This window comes from Calidris pugnax, unplaced genomic scaffold (assembly GCF_001431845.1).
Source record: "Calidris pugnax isolate Ruff unplaced genomic scaffold, ASM143184v1 scaffold29, whole genome shotgun sequence".
Lineage (NCBI taxonomy): Eukaryota > Metazoa > Chordata > Aves > Charadriiformes > Scolopacidae > Calidris > Calidris pugnax.
The window spans coordinates 1,285,692-1,299,185 of record NW_015090768.1 but is presented as its reverse complement, the minus strand read 5'-3'; the positions used below and the strand labels follow the sequence as shown (position 1 = coordinate 1,299,185).

Here is a 13,494-nt window from a genome sequence, read left to right as displayed (position 1 = left end):
GGGTTTAATATTTTTCCTAGAACTTTTTTTTTTTTTTTTTTTTTTTTTTTTTTCCCGAAAAAAAAAAAAAAAAAAAAAAAAAAAAAAAAAAAAAAAAAGAAATTCTCTCCTTATCAACAGAAGCAAACACGGTGCTGCTGAAGTCCACCGCTTCAGTAACGGTTTGAGAGCAGTAAAAGATGCTGGATACATCTTGGCAGTAAAAGGCAATAAAGAAAAACGTCACAGATAAAGAGTAAAAGAATGTGTTTTAGCTGTCGTACCACTGTTAGAGGAGGGGATTTGAAGGTATCTCTTAACTCCGAAATACGCACTGCCACTGGTTTTAACGAGCAATATGGTTATCACTCCTTTTAGCTGTAGGAAGTTACGCTTATTTGCCTTCTATACAAAACAGTGCAAGTGCTTTAGTGCATGGGTTCAATAATGGTCTTGAGTACTTAAAGAATGCTACTCCATGAATGGGATTTACTTCATAATCTGAAGTGGTTGTGAAAAATCACTGTTGTCGAGTGCGTAAGTTAGGTGTACGGACACGTTCTGAAACTATTCTATGCTAGGTGCTCATGAGTTTGGTGTTACTATATTCATTACCTATTCCAGTTGCTCAGATGTGATGCCTATTAAAATATCGTTAAGTATCAAATGGGTAAAGTTCAAACACTGGCTGGAAGGCTGAAGGTTTTTCCTCCCTTCCTTCCTTCAGCTCTTTTCCTGGTGTCGTGTAAAACTGATGGGGAAATACACGATGCCTAGGCAAAACAGCACACCCCGAGCAGGGACATTTCTGGTGGAAATAAACACTTCCCAGGTGTTGCTTGTTTAAGAAATATCTTGACGCTTAAGTTTACAATGTGTATTTGACTTAAGAAGTGCTTTATCTCCTGGAGGGCTGTCACTGGTGATTGTATCTGGTTAAATTGAGCTCCCAGTGATCCTGCTGGCGCCAGCGGGCTGGTTGCTGATGGTAGGATGGGAACGCCGTGCCATGGCTGCTCCAGGAGAAGACACTGCCCCCGGCGCGATTCCGGGCCCAACCAGAGCTTGCCCCTGGTGGGCAACCACTAGCCAGAGAGCAGTGGCCAACTCAGCGGCCGGCGCAGAGCCTTCTCCTGTGGGGCTTTCCCTCTGCCTTTGGGGCTCCTTTGGGGCAGATGCCTGTGCTCTGGCCCCGCCAGGGTTACGCAGACGTACCAAAATTTGGCCGTATTTGCAAAATAAAGACTTGTACTGTGTTATATACTGCAATTTTCAAACTACAGATAACAACATATCTCATCTGCTGTCAGCGTGGAAGTCTTTTATGGTACCCATTTTATGTATAACTAGCGATGTATTTGCTTCTGTGTGACCCAGTGCATGCATCAGAAAGCTATTTCTTTCTTGGTACTGTTTTGTTTGCTTAAACTAAAACTCTGTGAAATTAACCATATATGTGTGATATCTGATTCGATGAGCATGTGTGTTCATATCCTGTCACGTGGTTGTTTCCTCTACTCAGACCGCTGCTTACAAACACAACACAGTTAGCCTTGGCATGCTGCACTCTGGAGGGTTTTCAGCAATGCATGCCGGCAGAAGCATGACTTTAAACTTGCAGACTAAATCTAAATTTGAAAACCAAATGCTTCAAGAGCTACCTCTACCGAAAGTAAGTATGGGATAGCCAGCGTATACCAGCATTACCAAATAAATTAATAATACTCCTTGCTTTTTTTTTCCTGGTTTAGCTTTTTGCCTATTATCCATGCTTATACTATACAGGATCCAAAAAGCAAAGATAACAGCAACGTGGCTTTCCTGCTTCAGAATCTTGCTTTTTGGATGCAGTAGCTCCCGCGGCTGTCATTACTGCTTCCCGTGCTCCTCTTACAGACCGAGGCAATCATTCTGTTTTCTCAATGACTTAATCTGTGTGCAGAAACGGGGAACTTGTTTTGGTTTGTGACTGTTTGATCGGAGGAAAAGTAACGCGGAAACGTTTGGTGTGTGTTTAAATAGGCTCCAGGAGACATATGAATGGTGATTGGGTGTGCTGGAGAAGTTGATGAGGTTTGGTTACATGCCTACCACACCTAAATTTGTTTTAAAAGTTTGTTGAGTAATGCCTATAGAAAGAAAAAAATTTTTTTTTCACTTTTTTACAGTTTATTTTGCAGCTATTAGCGATATATTGTTGAAAGTACATACAAACACACACAATTACATACAGCCAAAGGGTTGATGGGGAAAAGCACGTATGAGAAGGCAGAGAGGGACATTGCTGAGGTGTTTTCAGGGTACCAGAGAGGATGCTGAGACCTTACCCCGCATCACATCTGGCCACCCCCGTGTGACAGCAGCAGCGTGCCGATGGCAGGGGGCTACCCAGTGCTAGAAGCAACCAGCATCCTTGAGAGCCCTGCTGCATTAGCATCAGGAGCTGTTGGGGTAAATTAGCACCATCTCTGTGAGTAATTAAAGGGTACTGGAGCAGGGATCCAGGCGCTGGAATGGGATCATCTGTGCTGTTAATTGCTTTGGCCGGGGCCAGCTGGCCCCCTCCCAGGTGGTCCCTGGCCCACACTCCCGAGTCAGCACTGGCCAGAAATCCCCAAAGGAGGGCTTCAGTGCCCGATGTAGGACTTTGGAGCCAAGCCTTTTTAGAAGAATAAGATAATTTAATGGCAGGGATGTGACCAGATTGTGCTGGTTGGCCGGAGGACAGGCTCAGCACTGCTGAGGTTACCCCTACAGGCACATCCATCCTATGCTGAATTTCCAAGCCAAGCCCTGTGAGGATCACAGTGCACACACACACACACAGTCATTGTTAGGCTTCTCCTGCTGTAATTTACTCTCCAGACACCCTTCACCTCGTTTACACCTCCCGTTCAGCTGTCCCTGGATCCAAGCCAGTCCTAACGTTAGTTTGTGCTTCTCTGTTGTGCAGTTTAAGAACATCGAGGTCAGATTTGATGCCTATTAAAATATCGTTAAGTATCAAATGGGTAAAGTTCAAACACTGGCTGGAAGGCTGAAGGTTTTTCCTCCCTTCCTTCCTTCAGCTCTTTTCCTGGTGTCGTGTAAAACTGATGGGGAAATACACGATGCCTAGGCAAAACAGCACACCCCGAGCAGGGACATTTCTGGTGGAAATAAACACTTCCCAGGTGTTGCTTGTTTAAGAAATATCTTGACGCTTAAGTTTACAATGTGTATTTGACTTAAGAAGTGCTTTATCTCCTGGAGGGCTGTCACTGGTGATTGTATCTGGTTAAATTGAGCTCCCAGTGATCCTGCTGGCGCCAGCGGGCTGGTTGCTGATGGTAGGATGGGAACGCCGTGCCATGGCTGCTCCAGGAGAAGACACTGCCCCCGTCGCCCATGGCCAGCATGATTCTGGGCCTGACCAGAGCTTGCCCCTGGTGGGCAGATGGCTGCTCCAGGAGAAGACACTGCCCCCGGCGCGATTCCGGGCCCAACCAGAGCTTGCCCCTGGTGGGCAACCACTAGCCAGAGAGCAGTGGCCAACTCAGCGGCCGGCGCAGAGCCTTCTCCTGTGGGGCTTTCCCTCTGCCTTTGGGGCTCCTTTGGGGCAGATGCCTGTGCTCTGGCCCCGCCAGGGTTACGCAGACGTACCAAAATTTGGCCGTATTTGCAAAATAAAGACTTGTACTGTGTTATATACTGCAATTTTCAAACTACAGATAACAACATATCTCATCTGCTGTCAGCGTGGAAGTCTTTTATGGTACCCATTTTATGTATAACTAGCGATGTATTTGCTTCTGTGTGACCCAGTGCATGCATCAGAAAGCTATTTCTTTCTTGGTACTGTTTTGTTTGCTTAAACTAAAACTCTGTGAAATTAACCATATATGTGTGATATCTGATTCGATGAGCATGTGTGTTCATATCCTGTCACGTGGTTGTTTCCTCTACTCAGACCGCTGCTTACAAACACAACACAGTTAGCCTTGGCATGCTGCACTCTGGAGGGTTTTCAGCAATGCATGCCGGCAGAAGCATGACTTTAAACTTGCAGACTAAATCTAAATTTGAAAACCAAATGCTTCAAGAGCTACCTCTACCGAAAGTAAGTATGGGATAGCCAGCGTATACCAGCATTACCAAATAAATTAATAATACTCCTTGCTTTTTTTTTCCTGGTTTAGCTTTTTGCCTATTATCCATGCTTATACTATACAGGATCCAAAAAGCAAAGATAACAGCAACGTGGCTTTCCTGCTTCAGAATCTTGCTTTTTGGATGCAGTAGCTCCCGCGGCTGTCATTACTGCTTCCCGTGCTCCTCTTACAGACCGAGGCAATCATTCTGTTTTCTCAATGACTTAATCTGTGTGCAGAAACGGGGAACTTGTTTTGGTTTGTGACTGTTTGATCGGAGGAAAAGTAACGCGGAAACGTTTGGTGTGTGTTTAAATAGGCTCCAGGAGACATATGAATGGTGATTGGGTGTGCTGGAGAAGTTGATGAGGTTTGGTTACATGCCTACCACACCTAAATTTGTTTTAAAAGTTTGTTGAGTAATGCCTATAGAAAGAAAAAAATTTTTTTTTCACTTTTTTACAGTTTATTTTGCAGCTATTAGCGATATATTGTTGAAAGTACATACAAACACACACAATTACATACAGCCAAAGGGTTGATGGGGAAAAGCACGTATGAGAAGGCAGAGAGGGACATTGCTGAGGTGTTTTCAGGGTACCAGAGAGGATGCTGAGACCTTACCCCGCATCACATCTGGCCACCCCCGTGTGACAGCAGCAGCGTGCCGATGGCAGGGGGCTACCCAGTGCTAGAAGCAACCAGCATCCTTGAGAGCCCTGCTGCATTAGCATCAGGAGCTGTTGGGGTAAATTAGCACCATCTCTGTGAGTAATTAAAGGGTACTGGAGCAGGGATCCAGGCGCTGGAATGGGATCATCTGCGCTGTTAATTGCTTTGGCCAGGGCCAGCTGGCCCCCTCCCAGGTGGTCCCTGGCCCACACTCCCGAGTCAGCACTGGCCAGAAATCCCCAAAGGAGGGCTTCAGTGCCCGATGTAGGACTTTGGAGCCAAGCCTTTTTAGAAGAATAAGATAATTTAATGGCAGGGATGTGACCAGATTGTGCTGGTTGGCCGGAGGACAGGCTCAGCACTGCTGAGGTTACCCCTACAGGCACATCCATCCTATGCTGAATTTCCAAGCCAAGCCCTGTGAGGATCACAGTGCACACACACACACACAGTCATTGTTAGGCTTCTCCTGCTGTAATTTACTCTCCAGACACCCTTCACCTCGTTAATACCTCCCGTTCAGCTGTCCCTGGATCCAAGCCAGTCCTAACGTTAGTTTGTGCTTCTCTGTTGTGCAGTTTAAGAACATCGAGGTCAGATTTTACCCGTAGATGTGTGTGTGTGTGTGTGTGGACACAGACAGTTTTCCCATGTTGGTCATACTGTTGGTTTTCTTTTCTTTCCAAAAATTTGTTTGTCTATTTGGGTATAAACTAATTCTTGTTGCAAGTCCTTGAAAGAAGTCACCGACTCCAAATAATGGTACTATTTCTCTACATGCATTTAGGAGTAAGATATATTATATATCATTTGAAGAGTTTTAGGCTGCAGATGACTATGGTTACTAACACACGGATGTCTGAGGAAATCAGGGTGACCTGTTTTGGGGGGTGGTTTGACGTGAATTATTCTGCTTTTTATTTCACCAGCATTTCATTGCTGCAATCCCATAAAAAGTGTGACGCTGAACTGCATGCAGGGGGGGTGTTATTCTCTTACTGTACTGTTTGGAAAGCCGTGAAAACTGATTGTTGAACAAATAATTTGAATGTTTTGTATTGTTTAATTTTATTCCTTCACATGTTCTAAAGGATTTTGCATTTCTTAAGGAATCCAGGCCACAGCAGCTTAATATTTACCCCTTCTTCCCCTTTACTGTGGCCTAGATTCAAGAGAGTAATGAGTGAAGTCTAATTGTCCAGTGGAAGATCAGGAAATCAACTGTAGCAATTACTTATTTTGAGAAAGTTTATTACATCAATTCTACTCCATGTATAAAATGTTTGAACTGCTGCTTTTCATTTTTTAGCTAGGCTTAATAGATGTGTAGTTTGTTTGCAGTCTGTCCAAGCTCTGTAAATGAATAATATTGCAAGTAGACAAACTCATTTTGCTGCAGAAAATGAGAAGAAAAACTTATTATCACAGAATTTTCCTATTTATTGAGAAAGCAGAAAGCACCCTTGGTATAATGAGAAGAAAAAATTATTATCACAGAATTTTCCTATTTATTGAGAAAGCAGAAAGCACACTCAGTATTTTTTCTTTTTCCACGTGGATGGAAAGGGAACTCAGCTCTACAGATTAGTCAGTCCCTTATGAAAATGGCACATCCTTGTCTGCGGTGACGAAAGCAGCCCTTTTCAGGAGAACGCTTTTGATTCTGGGCAGAAATTTTTGCATTTTTTTTCATTTTGGAAGCTGTTTGCTGCCCTGGTCTCAGATGACGTACCCCCCGTGTGGATTTTTTTTATGTGGGGACATACAGTAGCAGCAAACAGGGCTGGAATGGCTCATTCCTGAGTTTAGGGAGGCACAAAGAGCCCTGCCTGCCCCCAAACTGGGACCCACACTCTGATCTGGGGACAAACTGGGCTCAGCATGTCCCAGTGTGGGACTGGTGCACTGGGACCAGTGGCTGCTGAGCTGTGAGGGGGAACCTCACAGAGAAAAAACGCTGAGGTTGGTCTGGTTTTCCCATTTTTAATTGGTATAAAGAAAGCTCTGCAGGGAGCTCGTGTAGTTGCAACAGGGGAAGTGCTTTTCTAGTGGTTTTTAATATAAGGAAAATCACATCTTTCCTGATTTTTCTGGAAGACTTCTTGAACGATGAGAGAATTATAATGAAAGTTTTCTTTTATTTTAAATGATTAGGGTTGAATTTTTTTTTTACTTAACCTCCAAGGAGTATGATTTAAATCACAATTTACTTCTATTTACTTTTAAAGGATTTTTAAGCTCGCATTATAAAAAGTTCTTACTCGACCAGTTACCAGCTTTAATGTTCCAAAGCAACAGTTTCATTTGTTCTTCAGTCATCTAAAGAAGTGCTTCATGATTTTTTTTTTTTAATCTAGGCGGAAGAAAAAATTGATTGAATGACAGAGGGGAAAAATAGACTTTTTTTTCTTCTTCTTTTTAGGTTACCATTAATCAGAAATGAATAAGGAGTTAACTGAATAAGCACTATATAATGCTAAATGCTGTCAGTGGTAGTATAAAATGTTAACACTTTGGAAATTCTGACACAAAAAGCCATACCCTGACAGCAAAATTTCCAGCTGTGGTAAAGAAAATCAGGATGGGTCAGAAAAAGTACACATGCCCTCTAAAGCACTGAAAACAGGAGTAAAAAATTGACAAAGAGAAAAAAATATGTAAAAAAGGAGAGGAAAGTGGAAAATAATAACAAAAGTTTCAAGCTGGTTTAGGAAACTTTAAATGTGTGTTGTGACCCTTCCTATTCAGGAAAGCAGTTAGTTACTGGTTAATATTGTACAGACAATATTAACCAGATATCCTTTAACTTAGACCAAAAGAAGCCTGGGGAGGTCTGGGAGAAGCACCCCCCGGGCACACACCGAGCGTAGCGCCAGGGAAGAGCACTTGCTGCTAAAGCATATTTTCCCAAGAAAATACAAGCATTTAATTTATCCTGGTGTCAAATACTTAATAAAAAAGGTTTTGATGCTTGAACGGCCAGTAAAAGAGCTCTGACTCAGATGCTAAATGGCAGACTGCACCTTTAAATATGGAACTTTGCCCAAAACTTGTTTCTCTGAAAAGAATGAGTTGCGTTAAATTAATTTTCTCTTTTCTCTCATCATTCATTATTCTCATTATGGGTTCTTATGTATCTTTGAAGACCTCCCGCTTGCGGGGAGTCCCGGAGCGATGCGATCGCACCTTAATGAAACGCTGTAGAGATGTAAAAAAGGGTTTTGATTTTAAGCAGTAGCCTGTTACCGTTTAACCGGGTCGCTTACTTGAAATAAAATGATGTGAGAGAGAGAGAGAGAGAGAGAGAGAGATTGAGCGAGAACTTTTGCGGCGCGGTGTGACAGTGACTAAAGGCTGCCCCTACCATTTCTGCAACAGACCCCGTCGCAGCAGAGCAGCATCCTGGACAACGGGCAGGAGGAGGTGTCCGTCGGCAGCCAGTGGAACCCCTACCCGCTGGGACGGCGGGACGTGCCCCCCGACACCGTCACCAAGAAGGTAAGAGCCGCCCGTGGCCTCTTCTCCCAGGAGGAAGGGCAGGGTAACGAGGAACAGGGTAACGAGGGAGAGGCGTTGTGGTGTTTGGAAGCCTAAAGCAATGATCATTACGGATTAAGGATGGCGTTTCCATGCCTGCTGCCTGGTTTGGGGTTTATTTCTTGCCGTGGTTTTGACCGAATTGACCAACCGGAATGACAGATGGCCCCTCCCTCCCCCCCCCAAGGAAAAGAGAGGAGAGGAAGAGGGGGTTAAAAAAAAAAAAAGAGTTTGGAAAAAGACTAAACTACTTTAATGAAAATATAAATAAATAATGAAATAAGGAAAAAAAAGTAAAATAAAATAAAAATGTATACAGTGTATACAAAACCATATCAAGCTCCCAGGATGACCATCACATCACCAGTAGGCGCAGGGGAAAGTCCCAGGCTGGACTCGGTGATGGACAGGAGCCAGATTCCGGACCCCAGAGTCCTTCTTGGACACTGGCCGTTGAAGGAAGAGGGCTGACCCTCTTGATCCCACGACTTTTACATTTTATGCACTCAGCCTGATGCAGATGGGATGGAACACCCTGTTGGTCAGGTTTGGGTCACTTCTCCTGTCCGACCTCTCCTCTCCGCTCCTCCCCACAGGTGGGACCCCTCTACGCTTTTCCGCTTCCGACCCTCCAACGGGGCAAATAACAAATGTGCCTGACCTTGGTTGTTAGAGCAATAAGTATAAGCAGGGGCCTCTCTGCACACCATCCCTTGGTATAATCAGGTCTTATCACTGTGAGAGTGAACAGTTTTCTGAACAACATGCTGTTAATTTCAGAGTTTAGTTAGTTAGAAGAGGCCCAGCTCAAAAAGTAAAATTACTGAACAGAAAATTAGTTCTGTTTTACCTCAAACCAGGACATTTCTGCAAACGCTCGTGGTTACATCCACGGTGTGTGAAAGGGGCTCGGCAGATGGATTCCTGCATGGATCAACTCCCTCTTGTCCTCAAAAGTCTTCGCTGAAATTTTTCATCCCAATTACATTCTTCAGTTCGTGACAAAGAATGAACGTGTTGAGATGGAGGATGGCCCAGTGCCTGGGCAGCCAGAGGCCTTTTGGCAAGAGACACCCTGGGCACACATCCGTTGCTGATAAACGCACCAGAAAGTGCTATTTTCAAAACTATTTTCAATGCCTGCCTCGTGGTGGTGGCATGTATTGAATTCCAGTGCTTGGATCTGGCCTGCTCCTATGGAAACACGGGCTGCTTTCTCCCAGACCCAGCTTGGCTCTGCTCATCAGCTGGGAATTGCTGGTTTTGGATGTTCTAATCATAAAGCTGGAGAAAGGAGGATCCTGACAAACTGAATGGTGTTTGCAGTCAGCTTTAGAAGGTGGAACCACACACGTGAGCGGTGATAATTACACCATAGAGTGTTATCCCTACGGAGATTGGTCCTGCTGGAGGATGGGAGACAAAAGCCATGGCCCCAGACCAGCCCAGAGGCACCTTCCCAGGCACAGGAGGAGGAGGAGGAGGAGGAAAAGGGGAGCACCCTGCCACTGTCTGACAGCCAACCTTTTTCCAAGGGTTTCTCTGTCCTCTGATACACAAGAAATGAGGATAAGAAATTTAAGAGGAGTCAGTGCTTATCTTCTCTGGCATATTGGGATAAAACCTGGGTTTATCGGTTCACACAATCTATGTCTTGCGTTTGTGCATCAGCAGTGTTACCTTAATAATAAGAAATTGCAGATTCTATTTCATTCTCAATGTTTTGGTGTCTCTCTGCTGGGATGAGGTGAGTACAACCATGGTGTAACCCTGCTGGAATCTGCTTAACTCACTGGAGCAATCCATTGTTCCATCCCTCGTCAGCTACTTTAATTACACTGTAAATATTGGACACTTAGCTGAAAATAATTAACTTTTGCGGTGGATGTTATATAAAGTAAAGAATACAAATGAAATTGGGGAAGCAGTCTGCATAATAGAGAGGTTTTTTCCTGCAGAATAAATAATTCCATTTCCAAGAAGAGCAGCTTATCCACCTCCGCAGTGTGAATGCACACGAAGCCGTGATACGATCTCTTCAGAGTCGATTAACAGGAGCGAGGAAATGAATTCTGGAAATTGTTTACCCACTGGCCCCAGGAGGTGGTGGGCAATGTGCTGCTAAGGCAATTGGTTTCCCAGCATCTGGGGATTAAAATACAACAATTGTTTGCAGTCGGACTCAGAAGATCCCCTGTAGAAGTGAAGTTCGACACAACAAACCATTGAATGATGTAAATATAAATTGTGGTCTATGCTGTGGCTTTTCCACTAACATCCCGCCTCGTGGCAGAGCTGTGCGTGGGAGATCACGGGGAGAGAAGGTGGCACTTGATCTTCCAAGGGTTAGAGTGTGCACTATAGATGGATGGGCTGATGCAGTACGTATGTAGACACACTAACATGTTCCTGAATCAGCCACACAGAGGGCTACTAGATACGCAGCGATGGACATTTATGTATGTCAGGTGAGGTGGGAACACTACACAGCCATCACTAGGTAGTTATATGGGGGGGTGAGTGGTTGTTTCTGTCTGTTCTGCTGTTCAGAATACAGATTAAATGCTAGTTTTATTTTAATTATGATCATTCATGTGATCATCTCAGAATTTATGGGCTATTTCTCTTATGGAAAAGTTGGCTGTTTTAAACTTCAAAGTGAAAAATCCACTGAGTTGTTAAATGACTACAGTATTTGTGCTTCCTGGAAGATGACTTCTTCTGTCATGTCAGTGAGACGGGAGTCAGCTACACACCTGATTAAATCAGTTGCATTCTGATAAATCAGTTGTATTCTGATAAAACAGTTGTATTCTGAGTTAGCTGCTCCCCCATACAAAGGGAAAGGGTAGAAGTGGTTGGGGGACCACCAAGTAGGAACCTGGAAATCACTCCTTGTGAAACAGAAAGGATGAAGAGTGAGAAGGAAGGTGGACAAGGGCCAGACGTCAGCCTGGCCAGCATGGGGGCAGGGTGATGCCCCTCCACGAGCTGCGCAGGTTTGGACTCTCATGGGACTGTGTCACCTGGGCTCTGCTGCTGCAGGATCTCCACTGCCCACCTGAAGGCTGAGGCCACGTGAACCTGGAGATCCCTGCATGGACTGTAACGGTCTCGGTGGCTGTGGAAGGAGCACATGCCATGGAACTGGAGAGAGGTACCTGCCTCAAAACTGGGACGTAAAGAAGTATTTCAGTCACCATTTCTCTCCCATTCTGACTTGGGAGTATTTCTCTGAGCCACAGCTGGGAGGCTGGAGGTTCATCCTGTTTTCATTGCCAGCATCTGCTGTTCAATACAGAGGTTTTTTTAACCAGGTAAAGATTCGAGGTTTTTAATGAAGAAGCACTTTTTTTTATTATTATTTGAACTAGACATCTTCCTCCAAGACAGACAGCGCACCTGCTGTGGTGGATATGGGGTTATTTCTGGGGCAAACAGCAGAATTTATGAGATTCTGCTTTTTTGGGATCCTCTTGTGCTGAGTGTGATACAACATGGTCCCCTCCTCGTCTTGCATCTCCACGGAGCAGGGTGACAGGGATTCAGCCATCCGCTGCGGGCACGGCTCGTTGTCATTAGGGAGTGAACGAACAGCTAACGAGTCTGTCTGGAGCATTTCCTTCCCTTCTGATCTTGGATGAACTGAAGATCTCTCTGACCTGTGTAGTGGGATGCTGGCAGCACAGACTGAGGGCACGAGGCTGTTCCTGGAGCCAGTTTGTGATTATTAACCACTTTCATGTACTCAGCTGAGCTGTGCTTTAAGAAGAGTTTGGGGACTGAGGATCTGGGCACAAGAAGCAAGAGATTTCTCTGTCATCTCTCACTTTGAGACTGCCCCTCTTGTCCTGAAGAGCTGTCAGACCCATTTTCTGCCTGGTCCTTTCTTCAGATGTAGTCAGCAGAAAGTAATCCAGATCAGTTTTGTTCGCAGTCACTGTGCATCTTGCTGGGGTTCTGTGTTCAGTGACACGAGTAGCTCCAACTGCATCTCTATTAATGATATCTTGTGCAAGCAAATCTTGGAAATCCATTGAGATGTATTTTTGCTCTGGCAACGAGCAGTTAACTCTAATGCCCTGGCTGCTGTTAACTTCTGAGGCCAAATGATTGGCAAACGGGTGAGAAATGTTTTGAACTTTTGCTGTATTAAATTTAGTCTTGTTTGTTTAAAATCCGGTCTCACGACTGGTAACTCTTCCACCGGGATCATAAAGTGCTGAGGACTAGACCTTCATGATGAGATGTGGTGGGGTCATTGGCTGGTGTAAACTTAATGGGAAATGTCGTTTAAGTTTCGTCCGTAGAGACCTGTAGCTGTTGAGAAATGCAATTATAATGCTTTTTCACATTCAGGCTGTTCAATTAATAGCGCTGGGTGATGGGTGCCTGTAGTCTGAGAAGTCTCAGTAGCAACGTTGTGAGGTTTCGTGGAGGCAATAACATTTGATTGTACTATGGAGCCTGAATTTTGCTTGTTCCCTTAGTGCTCGTTTGCATGCCATTATTTATAAGCAACACCTTCTGAATGCTGTAAATATGAAAAGTGTAAAATTGTCTCATCTGAGTTTATTTTGCAAAGATTTGCCTCAAATGCTTGTGTAATTCGTGTGCCTAAATCGCGAGTGTGTGTTGAAGAGTGAGCAAGGATGCAACTTCAGCTCGTCACGAGCGGGATGCAGAAAGCAAACCTCCCCCCAGAGAGCCCAGCTGTGGAAGGCCATGGGGATGGGGAGTGGAGAAGGGTGATAGCAGTCACCTTTTTTCCCTGAAAATACCAAAAGGCCAAGTCAATGTAAATGCAGAATTTCACTTGTATTTACAAAATATTGCAGCTTCAAATCAGTAGAAAATATCTTAGAAATTTGGTAATTTGATTAGCTCTATTTTGTTAAAGCCACATTTGTTCCTAGGGCAAGGTGTGGGATTTCAGTGATTATGCTTTCCCCACACAGCGGACAAATCTGGCCAATAGCTGCATTTGGGTTATAAATCTTATTCCAAACTATCTTCAGAAAAAAAACCCAAAACAAACTCAATCATTCCAGTATCTTCAGTGGGTGCTGTGATGAAAAATCCACCCTACTTCAATTTATTAAATGTTTTCAGTTCACAAAACATCTGGGGCTGAAACGTATATCATGACGTGAGGGAAAAGAATCTTTTCTTTTTA

The 13,494-nt window shown here is 44.3% G+C and overlaps 1 protein-coding gene across 4 annotated transcripts in view; it reads left to right on the top strand.

Annotated features, from left to right (window-relative positions):
- LRRC7 (leucine rich repeat containing 7) overlaps nt 1-13,494 on the top strand; it is a 117,425-nt gene that overhangs the window by 84,407 nt on the left and 19,524 nt on the right. For all 4 annotated transcript variants that reach the window (XM_014937591.1, XM_014937552.1, XM_014937561.1 and 1 more), the window contains one exon: nt 8,160-8,279. In XM_014937591.1, coding sequence (XP_014793077.1) covers nt 8,160-8,279 — 120 coding nt within the window. The remainder of the gene's footprint in view (nt 1-8,159; nt 8,280-13,494) is intronic.